At 38.3% G+C, this 19,205-nt stretch overlaps 1 protein-coding gene across 3 annotated transcripts in view; it reads right to left on the bottom strand.

Moving 5' to 3' along the window:
- Positions 1-19,205, bottom strand: part of dnmbp (dynamin binding protein) — a 214,415-nt gene that overhangs the window by 98,332 nt on the left and 96,878 nt on the right. For all 3 annotated transcript variants that reach the window (XM_051923721.1, XM_051923720.1, XM_051923722.1), the window contains exon 4: positions 16,276-18,360. In XM_051923721.1, coding sequence (XP_051779681.1) covers positions 16,276-18,360 — 2,085 coding nt within the window. The remainder of the gene's footprint in view (positions 1-16,275; positions 18,361-19,205) is intronic.

The raw sequence follows: 19,205 nt of genomic DNA on the forward strand, positions 1-19,205 counted from the left end.
AGTGTATCCATGTCATTTTAAGACCAAAAAAAAAAAACCACAAAGCAAACCATTGTTGTAACATTGGGCCATTTTAAAAGGAGATCAGCAATGCACTTTACTCCACCGATAGTCTTCCTCCATGGCATCTTTCAGGGCCAGGGGTATGGATTCACCTTGGAAAGTCATTGCCAACATAAAAGAATTGTGCCGTTGCTCTGTAGACATTTAGGAAATAATAACTAAAAAGGTCACACATATGATTACTTATATTATTTCCCTATGCAAAGACTTATTTCAAAAAGATATTCTCTGCTGCTGCTGCTGGATTACTCCCAGCTGCTTCATCTATTTGCCCACTCATGCATGCCTTCCGGCTCTACCTCACTCAGCTCATCTGGGGTCAGAGGCATCCCATTTCCACCAACTCCAATTAGGTGCTATTTCTGCACACCAAGCCCCCAACCCATTCCCTCCACCATCACAGCTTCTTTTATGCTGGCTTCTCCAGGAAATGCACAGCTGTCATTCCTGCCTCACAGTACCAGGGTCTACATGAGTTTCACAAATTCTCATGTACTTATGGATTGATTGGTATGAGTGAGATAATTCACTCAAATACGTTTTCCTAACTTCTTTTATTACCATATCCTCAGTTATAGTGACTCATCGTGCATTACAAAAGTCAATAATTGGTTTGTGGTGCTTCAATCTGCCTATCGTACAGTCTGCCTTTTTCATTTGTTTTTTATTGTGCATGGACTAAACACACCACTAAAACTGCAACGTGGGTAGCCTGGCTCCACCAAAAATGTAAGGCTTTCCTTAAAAATACAATGCAGTGGAACTAGTTCACTTCAGATTTTTTTTTATTTGTACAAAGTACAATGAAACACACATGTGCTCTTTTCACTATGCTGCCATTTGGTGTGAATCTCATGTTGTAGGCTATGGAAAACAAAAACACTGAACTTAATGGGTAAAAAATAGGCTCCATTTAGAGAGAAACAATCATATGATTTGAGCACAGATCTGTCGGATACATTGGCCAAGAATCCTGTCTTCACTTCTAAAGTGCAATCCCATGTGAAAGGGATCTGAGTTGTTGGCTTCTTTGCTTTACCAGAGGAATGGACTTTTTGAGCATAAGACTGGATAACTTGACATGGATAATGCGTCACAAGTGATGTCCATGAAAAAAATCTCACATTTTGATGTTGTTTGCTGCTGCCCAGCACTAGTTATAAAGTATAAACTTTGTTTGCTCCATTCTGCATGAAAACATTAGTTTAAAAATTTTTCTCACCTATCATTACTAACCACATGGGGTAACATTCAAAAAAGATATCATTTTTTGGTGGAGCATCATTTCAAATCATATCTCTCAGAGTCCCCATCTCACATACAAACTGAGAAAAAGGAACATTTCCCCTTATCTTACAGATTTTATAAGTACATACACTAGTGACATATTTAAAGTCCCTGTTCCCCTGTGCTGGGGGGTATGTGCATTAAGAGGGTATAGGCCAGAAAAAAATCAAAAATGAAAAATAAAATTGAATGTAATTCCTAACAGATTCCTAACAGAGTGAAATACTTATTTTATGATCTTTCAAACTGTACTATGTACTTGAATATGAGGAAACCTATAAAATATTTCCATATACAATATAGCATGATAATAATAATAATAATACATTTTATTTATACAAGGCGCCTTTCAGGGAGCTCAAGGACACCGAACAACAATAAATAAATAAATAATTAAATAAAAGACACAATTACAAAAAACTTAAAACATCAGAAAATCTAGAAATTAAAACCAAACAAAACCATTATAATCAGGATGAAAAAGAAAAAGCCATTTTAAACAGATGCGTTTTAAGTTTACATCTGAAGGATGAATATGATTTGATATTTCGGAGATCCGCAGGCAATGAATTCCAGAGCTTGGGAGCAGAACGACTGAAAGCTCTGCTCCCCAAGGTGGTTAGACGGGCGGGAGGGACAGTCAGATGGGTGGAGGAAGAAGATCTAAGATTAAGGGATGGAATGGCAACATGAAGAAGGTCAGACAGATATGGAGGGGCGAGGTTATGGATGGCCTTAAATATTAATAGTAGAATCTTAAAATCAATACGAAACTTAATCGGGAGCCAATGAAGCTGCTGCAAGACCGGAGTAATATGGTGAATAGATGGGATTTGAGTGATGATACGTGCTGCAGAATTCTGGACTAACTGAAGCTTATGAAGAGATTTATTCGGGAGACCAAAGAGGAGTGAATTGCAGTAGTCCAGCCGGGAAGTGACAAGACTATGAACAAGAATGGCAGTAGTATGAGGAGTGAGGGAGGGGCGAATACGATTAATATTACGTAGGTGGAAGTAAGCAGACCGGGTGATGTTATTAATGTGACATTGGAAAGATAGAGTACTGTCGAGGATGACACCCAGACTCTTGACCTGAGATGATGGGGAAACAACAGAGTTATCAATAATAAGAGAAAGATTATTGGTTTTGGATAATGATGATTTTGAACCAATGAGGAGAATCTCAGATTTGTCACTGTTTAATTTAAGAAAATTCGAAGAAAACCAGGATTTAATTTCAGCAATGCAGTCAATAAGCGAGGGTGGTGGAAAAGAGGAGGTGGGATTACCAGCAAGGTAGAGCTGGGTGTCATCAGCATAACAGTGAAAATTAATGTTATATTTGCGAAAAATATTGCCAAGGGGAAGAAGGTAAATAATAAAAAGAAGAGGCCCCAGGACAGAGCCCTGGGGCACACCAGAAGTAACAGCGGTGGGTTGGGATGTGAAGGTTTTAAGTTGTATGAACTGAGTGCGGCCTAAGAGGTAGGATCTAAACCAATCAAGTGGAGTGTGGGTAATGCCAATCAGAGATAATCTATTAAGGAGAGTGGTATGACAAATAGTATCAAAGGCCGCACTCAGATCAAGGAGGATGAGAATAGTGATTAGACCAGAATCAGCAGCCATAAGGAGGTCATTAGTAATTTTAACAAGTGCCGTTTCTGTACTATGAAGGGGGCGAAAACCAGACTGGAACTTTTCATATAGATTATTGTGAGATAAATGGGTATGAAGTTGGATAGCTACAATTTTTTCAAGAATTTTGGAGATAAAGGGCAAGTTAGAAATGGGGCGAAAATTATTGAAATTAGTAGGATCAGCACCAGGTTTTTTTAGTATTGGGGTTATAGCAGCAGTTTTAAATGATGAGGGAATAATACCAGTAGTGAGAGAAGAGTGAATGATGGCAGAAATGAGAGGGACTAGAGAGGGGAGGCAGGCTTTAACCAGAACTGTAGGCAGGGGGTCCAGCTGACAAGTAGATGACTTGGATTTGCAGATGAGATCTGAAATTTCAGAGGAAGTGGGAAGCTGGAAAGAAGAGAAAAAGTGAATAGGCGAGTGTAGTTCAGAAGGAATATAGTGAGGATCTGGACCAAGGTGCTGATGTATCTTTTGGATTTTCTCGTTGAAAAAAGACATAAGAGAATTACAGAAAGCAGTTGAGTAAAGGTGAGATGGTAAAGAGTCTGGAGGTTGTGTAACATTATTAAGTAAAGAAAACAAACTCTTGGTGTTACCTGTATTACGAGTAATTAACTGAGTGTAATAATTAGACTTGGTTTGAGCTATACAATCCTTATAATAGAGAAGATGATTTTTATACATCTCTTTGTGGACAAAGAGTCCGGATTTTTTAAACAACCTTTCAAGTTGCCTGCCCTTAGCTTTCAGAAGCCGAAGTTCAGGCGTAAACCAAGGGGCAGAAAAAGAAAAAGAAACAGAACGGATTTTTAGCGGAGCCAGAGAATTAAGAATACCATTAAGACAGGTGTTATAATATGAGACCAGTTCTATGGGAGTGGATAAATTATAAAAGTCCAGTTGGGAATCAATCCTAGAAGACAGCAAATTCAAGTTAATATTCTTAATGTTGCGAAAGGCTATGAGACGTGGAAGCTTAGGAACAGAAAAGGTAAGTTTGGCATTGAATGAAAGAAGAAAATGGTCGGTTATAGTAAGTTCATCTGCTGTGAGATCAAAAGGAACAACACCAGAGCAGCAGATCAGGTCCAAGATATGTCCTTTACAATGAGTAGGAACATCAGTTGCTGCTGGTATCCAAAACTCTCCAGGCAAGATAAAAAGTCTCTAGTGAGAGGGATATTGATATTGTCCAGATGTACATTAAAATCCCCCAGCAGAATTATATTTGGAGTAATTACAGATAAATGAGTAAGGAAGGTAACAAGATCGTTCAAAAAATTGTTGTTTGACTTAGGAGGACGGTAGACAGTTGCAATGATGGTAGGAACTGGGCCAGACAGTTGACACACAGTCGATTCAAAAGAGCTAACAGCAGGAGCAGACAACGGCAGGACTTTCCACTTCTCGCGATAAATAATCGCGACACCTCCTCCACGGCCAGAGGCACGGGATTGACAAGTGTAAACAAACCCCGGGGGGGTGCATTCATTAAGTTGTGAAAAGTCTTGAGGTTGCTGCCAAGTCTCAGTTAAACAGAGAAAGTCAAACTTACGGTCAATGAGGAGATCCTGAATGAGATGTCCCTTGCTCGTGAGTGAGCGGATGTTCAGTAGACCAAAGCTGACAATGTTGCTGTCGCATTTGACAGTGGTGTTAGTCGACCGAGCTAAGCTGGCCAACACGCTATGGTCAGCTTTCCTATCTGTGTTGTTTGGAGGGTGCTGAAAATCAGACCAAAAAGAGTTAATTCCTTTTGAGACGTCCGTTCGGAATCTCCGACGAGACCCACGGTGGATGTATCTCCGACGAGGGAGAAGTATGACGTCCGGGTCGAAATACAGCACCGACAGCAGAGGCACAGACTGGAGAAGACGCAGTCGAAGAAGCTCAGCAGCTGGATACTGGAGGAGGCCAGTCGCAGGTTGGATAACGAGCGACAGAAGACTCCAACCAAGCATTAACCAGGCGATTATCCTACCAGTCCACATTGTAGGTGAGGAGGCCAGAGGCAGCTCAGACGTCCAGAGAATAAGCAGGTAAGTTTCAAACGAAACGGAGGTTAGGCTGAAGCTAAATGCATATACATCATATACAGCCACACAGAGATGTCAACAAAATGGCAAAAAAAAAAAAAAAAAATACCCACAAAATCACAGTCTAGTTACCGGCGAGCAGCGGTGACCAGTCCCGCCAGCGTTCACTCAAACCGGAAGTTATGACAGTCTGAAATGGGATGGAATAGCATCATCCCGAGATGAAACCCTGATCACTGTGACCATTGACATGCTCCCAGGCATGTAAAGTTTATGATGTGCATTTCTCAACCGATCATCTGAATTATCAGTACATCCAGCACATCGATACACGTTCTTCCCTTATTTGACTTTGTTTCTTTTAACAAAACCAAATTACGGATGGGGGCATTTACTGCAGCATTCTTTAGTTTCACCTCTGGCCTATACTCCATTTTATATATGGTGATCCAAAGATGTAGACCTGCTTAAATTTAGAGGATAAAGAAAACCTTTGTCAACCAAACTCTGCAATGATCTGCCTACCATTATTAGGGAAGCCCCATTAGAGAAGCCCTTCAATGCTGAAGACTCATTATTTTCTCTGCACAGTCTTTGTACAATGTTACCTTTCAGTCAGTTGTAGTAATATGAGCCTTTAATTTGTAATTATGAAGCCTTTTCCATTTTCTTTCTGCTCAGGGTGTGTGGTGACAGTCTGTCTTGGAGCTGATGTGTCATCACATATGATGGGCCTGTTTTCAGACAACTTCTGTCAAAATGAAAATGTCATTGTCTGCCTAGTGACTAATCCATTAAGACTTTGGCTAATCTAGGGCAGATAGAATTAAAACCACTTTATATATGTATGTGTATCTGTTTGTTTGTACCTTTAACATTATGCTATACTCTACAATTCTTTTTCTTCTATACACTGTGCAGTATATGTAATTACTGTACAGCACACTGCGCTCATGTATTAGGTGCTTAATAAGAATATACCAAGGAACAAATTGAATTTCAGAATATTTAGGTAAAAGTAGATTGTCAGTCTCTTTTTTGGTGATAATTTTATATTATTTAACCTACTTTTCTTCTTTTGCAAAACACATTTTATGTTATTGGTTTAAACTTTACTTTTCTTCATATTTTAAAGGCAGCAGCATATTGAGTGTTACTTTACAAACAGCTTCAGAATGTGGAAATTCCAGCAATTCTACAAATCCTCCATTTTAAGGTATACCTCTGCCACTAGAGCTAAACCTGCCTCGTGGGTAGGTACTAAATTATAAATAAAAGATGTTCTGTTTTAATACCCACCTCTAATGTATAGTTAGGCATTCAACAAATCACTTAGCCATAAAGTATCCAAATTGAAAAAACATGGAAACAATTTTACTTTTGCACTTGTAATTTGTAACTTAGTTTAAAAGTTTCAGCTAAATACAGTAGGATTTACAGTACAATACCACAGCATAAACTTTGCTTCCCACATTATGTTTTCTGTGTTGAGTCATTGCTACAATGAATGCCTCATGCTTGGGCTAGACAGCTATTTTAATGGGTCTAAATATCAATATGACTCCAAATTTAAAATATATTGAGTGCGGCTCTGAATTCTGTGATGCTAGCAGTGTCTTCAGGGTTTCATTCAGCATTCATAAATTCAATAAAATCACTTACTTCAAATACAGATATCATTTATCTGTGTATTATTTATACTGTCATTTAAGTTATTTGTTTTTTTAATACCTGCTTCTCTTGACTCCAGGATCATAGTCATCCCAAACCCTTACTGAGATGGTTTCTACTCCACATACTTTACAGGACTCAGAAGTTTTTTTTTCCAATTTCCCACAACCCTTGCGGTGAAGAAGTGCTACTTTAGATGGCTCTAATGCTTTCTTGCTTAGGTAGCTTTCTTTAATACATTCTTCAGCCATCTCATACCTTGATCTTAATGACTTGTTGATTGCGTAGTTTTGACAATGGCCCCAGATCTTTGCCTCATTTTCTACGTTTTTTTTTCATGTTTTTCCCATTTTCTTATTTTCCCCAACTACGTCTTTGTTTAATACTTTTCAAATGTTTTGTTATAATCGGCTATACTTCTTGTTTGTTTCAACTGTGTCACCAAGTCCTCTATCTGTCAATCGCATATTACACAGTCCAACCTTTAACAATGTGACAATCACCTTATTCCTCCCTATACGCAAACAGCTTCCATCTGAATAAGGGGGTACAATGTGCATGCAGAAGAAGAGATAAGAGCTGTAATGGCATGGGCTAAGCTTGCCATTAGGTGACACCCTGAAGAGAAGGCAAGTATATCCTGCCAGGAGACTCTAATTATCATCAAACTATAGTCCTTTAAAGTTACAAGGCATTCAGTGACCTGAAAAGATTCTAAATCTGGAATAAAAATGGCTTTCAAGGATTGCTATTTAAAAACCCCAACACTGGAAAAATCTTTTGACCCAAATAGACTTGATTCTTTGTTAAGCAATATTCTACTTTAAAGAGAGATGAAATGACATTGATCTGTGAGATTTACAGTTACAAAGTTGGAAGTAATCTGCTTTCATTGAAAAAGAATTCTGAGTACATGTGCAGTTTCCATAGTGTATATATATATATATATATATATGTCTTTTTTTGATTTATTATTATCACACCTTAGGTTATGATTATTACTAAAATAATAATAAAAAGGAAAATGTCAAAAACCTGATGAGGTACAGCTTAAGAAAGTATAAATAATATATTTTGAATAAAGCATATAAAAATGTTCTGTTTTGCCTCGAGGGAAAAGGCACAGATTTTCTATTATAAAGAGACTGGGAGATGAAACCTAAAGTCAAGAAAACAAGTGAAAATTTGTAGATAGAAATCAGGTCTGTTTTTTGCCAGTGCCTAATCAGAAACCAAAATTTATTGTGAGAAAACTAAGCAAAAAGTCTTTATGCCAAAAGTCAAATGCTTTATAAGCCAAACGCACAACACACATAGAATATTCTTATGTAGTATCAGATTACCCAGAAATGCACAGTGCTGACCTTCTATACTATTACTGATGAAGACATACTACAGTCATGTAAAGAAATTTTGAGAATGACACAAGTATTGGTTTTCACAAAGTTTGCTGCTTCAGTGTTTCCCCTTGGGATTAATAAAGTATCTATCTATCTATCTATCTATCTATCTATCTATCTATCTATCTATCTATCTATCTATCTATCTATCTATCTATCTATCTATCTATCTATCTATCTATCTAGTTCTTTTTGTCAGATCTTTCTATGGTATACTGAAGTATAATTACAAGCATTTCATAAGTTGCAAAGGCTTTTATTGACAATTACATTACGTTTATACAAAGAGTCAATATTTGCAGTGTCTGCAATTCGCCCTGGCATGCTGTCAATCAACTTCTGAGCCAAATCCTGACTGATGGCAGCCCATTCTTGCATAATTAATATTTGGAGTTTGTCAGAATTTATGGGTTTCTGTTTGTCCATCAGCCTCTGGAGGATTGACCAAAATTGTGATGTTTTGTTCCCTGAGCCACTTAGTTATCACTTTTGCCTCATGGCACAGTGCTCCATCATGTTGGAAGACTCATTGTTCATCACCAGACTGGTCTTGGATGGTTGGGAGAAGTTGCTCTCAGAGGATATTTTGGTACCATTCTTTATTCATGCCTGTGTACTTAGGCAAAATTGTGAGTGAATCTCAGGATGCTTTATTATTGGCATGACACAGGACTGATAGTAGCGCTCACCTTTTCTTCTCCGGACAATCTTTTTTCCGGATGCCCCAAACAATCAGAAAGGGGTTTCATCAAAGAAGATGACTTTACCCCAGCAGTCCAATCCCTGTACCTTTTGCAGAATATCAATCTGTCCCTGATGTTTTTCTTGGAGAGAAGTGGTTTCTTTGCTGCCCTTCTTGACACCAGGCCATCCTCCAAAAGTCTTTGCCTCACTGTGTGTGCAGATGCGCTCACAACTGCCTGCTGCCATTTCTGAGCAAGCTCTGCACTGGTGGTGCCCACAGCTGAATCAACTTTAGGAGACAGTTCTGGCACTTGCTGGACTTTCTTGGGTGCTTTTGTGACAGGGTTGAAATGCAATGGAAATGGGCATTTTGAGATGAAGTTCATTTTCATGGCAAAGAGAGACTTTGTAAGTAATTGCAATTCATTTGATTACTCTTCATAACATTCTGGAGTATATGCAAATTGCCATCATAAAAACTGAGACAGCACACTTTGTGAAAATTAACATTTGTGTCATTCTCAACACTTTTGGCTACGACCGGTTCATAACCATATAAGCTGGAAGATACAAATTTACAAAATGGTGATGCCCTACAAAAATGGTGTTAAAAAAAGAACTAAAACTAAATACACATCCTTAAATACATTTCTAATAAATACAAAGCAGAATTATGATCCAGCATAAGTCAAAACCCTTAAAACAAAAAAGAAAATTCCAAAAAATGCATAATGAATTCAGGAAAATTTTAAATGTAAAACAAATCTAAACAGTGAACTGCTGCTATATTTAAAAGAAAATGGCAGCTTATGTAACTGAGAGCATTTTAGTGGTACTATATAACCTAGTTCAATTACTTTTTAGTTTTAAGAGCATTTGTCATTTGCATTTGAAAGGTATGGAACACATGACAATTCTATGATGTCTGTGGATTTACAGGGGCCGTGGGATGAGTTTTTGAAGTGATTGAAAGTAACTTTTCCTACTTAAAGCAAAAATAATTTTGGCAAAATCAGTCATTTATTATGTTGGGGTTACCATAGTAGACAGGGACAGAGTGCGTTTATCTGTAATTTGACACATTTTTCATAAAATTACAAAATAAAAAAAAAACAAACACTACTAATTGTCATGTCTTTCAACATATGTCTTTGTGTTTCAATATTCTAAAAATCCCCTATTGTCATGTTATTTGATAGGTTCTCATCCATCACCTCACTATCTTAGAAATACAATGTCATACAGTCTAATATACACACTCTGTTGGCTGATGACTCAGTCATCTTCATCATCTCTACCCCAAATCTTCCAATTGCATCAGGTCTTCTCATTATCCAGTGTTTTGGATAGCCCTTAATATTGTATATAACATTGCATTTCAGGGAATTGGTAAGTCTTTTAATGATCACCTCATTTGTAACAGATTAACGACTACCAGAAAGTGATACAATCTGTAAAAATGTCCTTTTATAATGATTATAAAATTGTGCAATTTTGTCTATTACTTATTTATGCATATGACTCAATTGAATTAAGTCACTTTCCATTGAACAATATCAGAAAATCTATTGAATATAAGCTTAGTTTCTCCAAATAAACTCACAATACTTAAAGATACTTTCTAGCATAGTTAGTGTGCCCTAGCTATGCACGGACCAGAGGACTCACTTGAAATAATTTGCATTGCAGCTAGTGCTGGGTGGTATACCGGTTCATACCGAAAACCGTTTTTTATTTTTGTTATGATATAGATTTTTCTTATACCGCAACACCTGTTTAAATTGCCTAAACAACGTTCGGAATGTGGCACAGAAGGGAAACTGATTAAGGGGGGACCTTTCTCACTGCTACACTGCTAAACAGATACAACGGAGTACATGCGGTAGTGCAGGTATTGCGCAGTGAAAATGGACAGAGAACATTCTGAAACTGAAGCTGTAGCAGACGATAAAGTTGAACATGATGACATAGAAGAACGTTTGCCGAAAAAAAGGAGTCACGTCCGTTGCTTGGAAATACTTTGGTTTTAAAAGGTCGGATGTAGACCATTATGTTCAAATCTGTGAATACTGTTTCTATACTACTGGATAATACTGCAAGCCAAGTTGTACTTGTTTTATTTTTTTTCAATACAGTGTAATGTACCTGGGTACTGCGTAATAGTGTGACAACATGTTGACTTTATTCTCGACTTTTCTACTTGATTCTCGCAGTTTATGTCAAGATTAAAGTCGACATGTTGACTTTATTCTTGTAATTTGTCATTAAAGTAGAACATCGTAAACTAAACTTCATCGTAAAATGAATATGTAATTTACTAGATTTTCCCAAACCCTGTCATACGTTATGTAGAATTTTAAACGCTTTGTGTTAAGTGTTACCCGAGCCATGTTAAATCGGTACATGCTTCTTAAACTGACTTTCTCTTGTATTGAGGAGGTGCCGGCAGCGATCGCCACACAGAATACATTCACTTCATGATATTTCTGCCCCTTGAACATTTAGAATGCTAAGATAAATACTTGATATAATTTTCATGATGAAATGCATTAAAGCATATATTAATCATGTGGGGGCACGATGGCGTGGAGGTTGCACTGCTGCCTCGCAGCAAGGGGGTCCAGGGTGTACCCTTCCTTGAATTTGCATGTTTTTCTGGTGGGTTTACTTGGCGTGCATCAGTTTCCTTTCAAAGTCATGTAGGATGTGAGGTTTTGTTATTCTATATTGACCCTGCTAGTGTATGTTTTGCTCGTATTCACCCTGCGATGTGCTGGTGTTCAGGATTTGCTCCTGCCTCGCACACAATGCTTGCTGGGATGGGCGCAACCCTGAATGGATGGCATAATTAAACATGTATAACGAAGATTTTTTTAAAGTTCTGAACACTCCGTGGTCTAGTTTATAACTAGTTTTAATTTCACAAAGACGTTTATCATGTGGTGATAGGAGCCGTGGGTTTGGTACGTTAGACAGACAGCATGAATGCAATAAAGAAAGCCCACTCAGAAGAACATCCATTGAATTCTGCGTTCGTGTCTCCGACCACCAGATCACAAACCCAACATTTACACAATATTTCAGTTAAACCTGTGCGATACCCATTCATACATCCAGTTTTTTGGAGCCTCGTCACACCTGCCATAAAGTTCTCTACACTGAACGTACACCTGGGGACCCCTTATTTTGAAAATTAACGCAATATAGAATTTTGGTCATACCGCCCAGCACTAATTGCAGCCACATTAAGGAAAAACGAATGCTACATAAAAAGTGTGGCTGTTCATATTTATTATTATTATATTTATTTATACATACCCGTAACTATGGCACAAGGATTTCAGTATGCTCTCACAGAGTTTGCGACAATAAAGATCTCTAATCTAAACAGTAAATGTAGCAAGGGATTCAACATGTGACACCATGGTTATCAGGTAGATTCCAAATATCAAAATCTGCCATATATTAGTATTTTATGCAAGCCATATCCTTAGAAAACAGAGTGCCCTCCACAAATACAAAAACAGCCAGCCATACCCAAGCTGTTGTATAAAGCAAATCACTCCAAGCTAGAGATGCAGCAATCATTCAAACTTTGGTTTAAACTGCACAATTTGTGTGCTTGAAATTAGGTTAATCACTTAATAAATGGGTGATTTTATGATGAAAACTTCACCCATCTGCCTATGCTCTATCTGGAAGTACACCAAATGATGCAAAAAAAATCAAATAGAAAATTTCTAACTTGATCAAGGTCTAAATTTCTTAACACAGACATTCCAATTATTACTCATGTTTTTTATCTAGTGTTAAAAGGCACACCATTAAAATTAAAAATTAAATAAATAAGACCTTTCTATTTTGTAATGTCTAATTCACACATCTTTCCATGGCTACACCTGTTTCCTCTGACTGCCTCTCTGCAGAACTGTTCTCCCACACACCAAGTGTATCTATTTTTTCATTTCCCTTGGAGGAGTATATGGTGACTAAGCACCCCAGACACTTCCTTTAATGAACGAGTATGCTTCCATCATACTACAGGCTGACATATTCCTTCAGAACTCCCAGACCAACAAAAAACAAAGCAAGTACGTTAACTGCTTTATATTTGTCACCTGTAGATAAGCTTTCAGTTCATCCTACAGTGTAATCAGTGACATTTCATTCTACTTTATTAAAACATTTTATCATTTTAGGATCTCAGAAGGCTGAAGACTCTTGAGTGGCTATATGCACAAGCCACATACTAATCCCACACAGAATGTCAGTCCACACTGAAACATACACATATACACACTTAAACACACTCTCTAGCTTAGTGCACATATTAAAAAGGAACCAGCTGGAGGAAAACTGATTTCGCCAGATAACAAACCCATGCAGACAAAGGGAGAATGTGTAAATTGCATACATGCATCAGCTCAGAGTCGAGGTTTGTAAGGAAGATGATAAACACTGCACCATCCCAATTTTTATTGTGTTAATTTTAACTAGATTAAAATATATTTTTATTAATTCGTTCATTTTAATTAATATTTAATAGATGAATGAATTTTATAGTTCATTTTACAAACTTGAGCATATTCTATACAGGTTTTGTGTGTTGACTGTTGTAACACTGCAATAAACGCTAGGGATGAAGAAAGAACTGATGAAAATACCATCACTACCTGATTCCTCATATGTAGCTTCTCTGAGAACAAAAACACAGCCAGTAGAGAAACCCAGATGTTAAATATAAAAATGGAATACAATCAAAGACAACTGGAAGAAAGTAGTTGAGCATAGTGGAGAGGACAGGTATGTATAGCGGACTTGAAAAGTATTCAGATCCCATTACTTTTTTCACATTTTGTTATGTTGCAGCCTGATGCTAAATTTACTTAAATTATTTTTTTACCACAAAGAAACAACACCCAATACCACCTAGAAACAAAGTGGACACGGGATTTTAAAAATCTTTACAAAGTTATTAGAAGTAAAAAAAACAGGAACAGGTATTCAGACCCTTTGCTAAGAAACTTGAAATATGACACAACTGCATCCTATCCCATTGATCATCATTGAGATGTTTCTAGACCTTGTATGGAGTCCACCTGTGATTAACTGAATTGCTTGGACATGACGAGGAAAAACACACACCTCTCTACTGAAGGACACACAGCTGACAGTGCGTAACCAAGCCATGAGGTCAAAGGAATTGCCTGCAGAGTTTAGAGACAGAATTGTGTCAAAACACAGGTCTAAAGAAGGCTACACATATGCCTGTTGCATTGTAGGTTACTAAGAGCACAGTGGCATCCAGAATACTAAAATGGAAGAAGACTGGAAGAATGACCAACTCTTCCTATCGTTGGCAAACTGGTGAAACTGAGCAATTGTAGGATAAGGGCCATGGCAACGGTGACCAAGAACCCAATTTGGTCCAGGGAACCTGTATTGAGATGGGAGAAACTTCTAGAAGGACAACCATCACTGAAACACTTCACACTTCTGGTCTATATGACAGAGGCCATACAGAAGCCTCTCCTCAGTGAAAGATAAATGGTAGCCCAGTTGCAGTTTGCAAAATGGCACCCAAAGGACACTCTGACTGGTATAAAACTGGTCTGATGAAACCAAAACCAGCGGGAATCCAGGTACCATCCATCACCTGTGCAACAGTGTTGATCAGTGAATTTCACCAAAGTGTCTCTTACAGCAAATTTGCTGCGTTCACCCTTGTTCATCAAATTATTTACTGATAATTTGGCCGGTTTAGAAGATTTATTTCTCTCTCTTTTTTTTTTCTTTCAATACCAGCTCCCCATAATGCTTTGCGAGGCCAGTGTGACTTCCTCCAGAGCTGTAACAGCCAACATTGATGGGACTCTGTGAGACGAGTTACTCTGTGTTTGTAGCCAAATGTGTAGGTTGATGTATGAGTTCCACATCAACGTATGAGAAGGAGGCACGTACCCTATGCATGCATAATAATTAGCCATGTGGCGCGGCAAGAGTGAAAACAAACCTTGAAGGAGCCTGATGCCCCCAACAGAGGAGACTATGAAATAATAATGACAGATTTATTATCATTCAAAATATGTTTCTATCTTTTTGATATAATAAAAAGTACAAAGCATCAGCGCAGGCACTTTAGAGAGCCTTCAGCGCAACTTCAAAAATAGAATGAGCCAGCGGTTTCAATCACAACACTCCACTTTGAATTTTCTGCTTTTAAAAGACCTACACATTTTTTCAGGTTTTTGACTATGACTTCAGCATTTTTACTTTGTTTTGATGAAATATATTATTGCGCATCCGACTGCATTCTTTTTTCTTTGATCTCACAAATGCACGGTACTGCCACAGAGCACGTGTCACCTTTCGGCCACAATAATTGGTCCAGTATAGTTTGCAGACTTTTCCCTAGCCCTCAAGGACACTTTAAAGATGATTGTTCCATTATAATCCAGTCAAATCTAGTTCAGTTAGTCTTTCTCCAATGACTTTAACGCAGTTCACCAAGTTTGACGATTACCGCAAACATTTCTGTGATTTCGGGGAACTCATAGAAAACTCGGCAATGTTTGCTCATCACTACTGTGCAATAATATTCCAATGTTAAGGCATGGCATTTGCAGCAACATGCTCTGCAGTTGTTTATCAGGCAGGGACTGAGAGACCAGAGAGAGCTGAGGAAAAGATAAACAAGGATAAAATCTGCTCCAGAGTGCTCTGGACTTCCAAAAGGACCAAAGGTTCACCTTCTAACCAGACAAAGACCATAAGAACTAAGCAAAGGCAGCACATTGGCAGATCAGGGATAACTGTTGATGGTCTTGAATAGCCCAGAGAGAGCCCAGACTTTAACCCAAGCGAACGTTTATGGAGAGACCTGAAATCCTGGTGTGCAAAACTTGTTGAGTTATACCCAAAAAGACTAATGGCTGTAATTGATGTCAAAGGTCCTTCATTTAATTGTATGAATAACTGTGTCAGTTAGATATTCCCATTTTTTATTTTTAATAAATTTGCAAAAATTTCTAAGATCCTGTGTTCATGATGTCATTTTAAAATATAGAATATTGTTTGATGTTTGGAAAAACTTAAATGATTTAGCACAAGGCTGCAACACAGCAAAATGTGAAAAAAGTACTTCTGAATCCACTTTCACATTCTGAAGCACAATAACTATTCTGAGAGTTACAGCGAACTAGTGACCAATATCTAACACACAAAATATGCAGGGCAAGGAGTTGCTGAAAAATTCTCATAGCAAAAACTTTAATCATTAAAGATGCCAAGAGTGGCATAATTTACACTGCTGCAAATGGTCACCATTCCTTCATTTTCTCTAACAGATCTTGTTTACTCTTGAGTTTTAGATGTCTGCAATATTCAGTGTGAAGAGCTTTTCATATTTGAAGATAACATATGATATCTCAGGCCTATTGTGTGAAGATCATATCAGACAAATGAGTAAACCACACAGAACCTTACCTGTGAGCTGCTCTAATTCCAGTGTTAGTGCTTCAATGTTATAGCTGCAAAAGTCCAAGTTTTCCAAAGCTTGCTCCTTGACAGTTTCACTTTCTGATTCCTCAAGCATCAATTGAAGCTCTTCTTTGGTCTTTGTGTAGATTTCAATGTCTTTCTCAACCTCCTGTAGTCTTAACCGTAAAGAATACTGATCGTGATCAGTTTCTGTTAGGCCACTATCACTGGCAGTCTGCAGTCTTCCTTCAGTGGCTACATCCTCACTGCCATAATGCTGCTGAGGGGCAAAGGAGTTTTCATTGGTTTCGATATGCTGTGGAGGCTTGGGGGACTCTGAATTTCTTTTGAAGGAGGCTGGTGGGGGTAGTGGAGCAGGTCGAGAAGGTTTGAATGGGAAAGAAGAGCGAGCTGGTGTGTTTTCATAAGAAGCAACTGTAAGACTTTCCTCTAAATTAGCCAGCACATTCAGAGAACTTTGTGACTTCAGTGTCCTGGGTCTAGGTGGAGGGGGTCTTAATGCTCTTCTTCTTTCTGGTGAGGAGGCCGCTTCTGGCTGGTTCAAAGAATTGGATGATCCTCTCATAATATCATTTTCACTTCTGTAGTCCATGATGGAAAAATGTCTAGATATTTTTTTTGGCTGTCTTCCACTAGAACCTGGTAAGCTTTTTTCAAATTCAGCCAGCTGTTCACACAACTTCAAATCCAAGTCAGACCCTGAAGTGTCTAATCCTACCAAGCCACCTAAACCATTTGATTCACTTTTTTGACAGTGTATGGCTGGTGTGCTTTTGCAACCCGTTAAGAAATTATAATCCTTACCACAGACATTTGTGGGACTTCTTTTTTGCTTCTGCTCTTCCATCCAGTTGGCCAAGTCATGTAACACTTTAATATTTCCATTTTTGACAAGCTCTTCTGACTGTATTTGCCCTTGTGTCCTACTGAAATGTTGATTTTGTAAATTAAAATCAAAGTTTCTATTCACATGTCTTGTTCTTAAGCTCAGTGTTCTAACTGCTGGTGCTGGGGGCACTTCTGCACTGTCATCTTTACTTACTTTAGGTATGTTGTTGTATAATTTGCTACTCAGAGAATGACGACTAGGTCTTTGAGGAAGGACGGGTTTTGTAGATACTGAAGTTGTCCCAGCACTTCTTTCATGAGGGTCTACTTGTACTGAATTTGTAGTCTTCTTTTCCTGGATTTTTCTTTCTGTACCAATCAATCTGCAGCTCTCCTGGGTTTGGAGTTTGCAAGAAGAGGCCATTCCCTCTTCAGTTTTTTCTGTATGCAAAATGTCTGAACTGGTTTCTCGGTTTGATTGCAAATAATCAAGATTCAATAATCCACTGTCCTGATCATGCCAGTAACTCGCATCATCATAACTGTTATACAAGTTGTACTCAGATTCTTTTTTGTTAGGAACAACTGGCTCACTCTTGGACAGCAAGTCTTCTGTTTCCTGTCCAAAAACTTGATTTTCAAACTTGACAAACCTGTGTGGGAATTTTCCCTTTCTGCCATTGACAATTCCTTCTAACCAGCCATCTTCTAACGTTTTTATAATGCATATTCTTTCACCAACATCAAAATCTAGCTCTCCTTCTTCTATGGCCTTAAACTGATACAAAGCAATTCCATATATTCTGGTATCATCATCTGAATCCAAAGACTTAATTTCTTCATTACTGGTTTCTTGAATTTCATAGTCATCTTGAAACACCTGGTCCTCTGCTACTTGCAAAGGGCCCAAAAGCTCAACAAATCCCTCAGGAAAGATACCTCTCCTCCCATCAAGCTCTCCCTTATACCACCCTGGCTCAGGGATATCAATAATGGTAATGATGTCCCCTTCCACAAAATCCAGCTCCTCCTCCAACTGAGCGGTGAGGCTCATCAAGGCCTGAGCCTGGCCCAAAGCATAACTTGGAAGGCAAGGTGCTGACTTCTTCGAAAGGCTGCGTGACTTAGAAGAGAGGTGCAACTCTTTGACACAAGATACTGGAAAGATTCCTTTAGATCCCAGGCCATTCCTGCCTTTCAACCAGTTGGCATCCACGGAATTCTCTCCAACAATAATGTCACCTGAAAAATATGCAGAAGAAAGAGCTTAAAATAAAATCTGTTAAAGCTAAAAAAAAAAAAAAAAAATGTGAATATTAAATTTGTTAACTGCTGTCCTAAACAAACTTCTCATATGAAACAATGTTAGCTATACCTGTTACTTTAGCACAATACATCTATATTTTGGAAAGAAGCTGCATAGTAAAAACTTTTTTACATTTTAAAATGAGTTGCTTGGCTTGGCAAAGCACTTTATATGAATAATGTCCTAATCACGCAGTCAGTCAGGATGCAGTGATCTGCTTAGGGTCAAACAATGAGGCAGGAACAGGATTTGAACCCATCACCTTGGCTTGTTGAAAGTAAACAGCTGCTTTTCTTTGCCAAGAGGCCACCGTTTATAAAGTAAACAGAACATAGCATTGTTAAACAGGCATATTTCTATTCAGTGTCACAGGAGGCTGGATCCTGTCCCAGAAACATTGGTAGCAAAGCAGGAACTAGAATTGGTTGATGTGCCAGTGTAACTCATGATCCATGGTGTCATTTGAAATCACAATGTAACTAAAAAAGTGAACGGAAAACTGGAGTATCCAAAAAGCACATGGCAAGAACAAGGAGACACTACAGAGACAACTGCTGGGTGTGGGTTTTGAGCCCAGACCATTGGAACTCATACACAGCACTGCTAACCACTGCGCTACCCTTATATACTGTATCATCGTCATGTTCAATCTGCCTTTCCCGTTGAGGGTCTCAATATTACCTTTCTCTAACACTTCTTTGGAACTTGTGAGTATCCATATGCCCCAAGGATGATAGAGAATTTTTTTCTCTCAGGCTTGTCTTGTGTATGGCCTTCAGTT

This window comes from Erpetoichthys calabaricus, chromosome 2, assembly GCF_900747795.2.
Source record: "Erpetoichthys calabaricus chromosome 2, fErpCal1.3, whole genome shotgun sequence".
Lineage (NCBI taxonomy): Eukaryota > Metazoa > Chordata > Cladistia > Polypteriformes > Polypteridae > Erpetoichthys > Erpetoichthys calabaricus.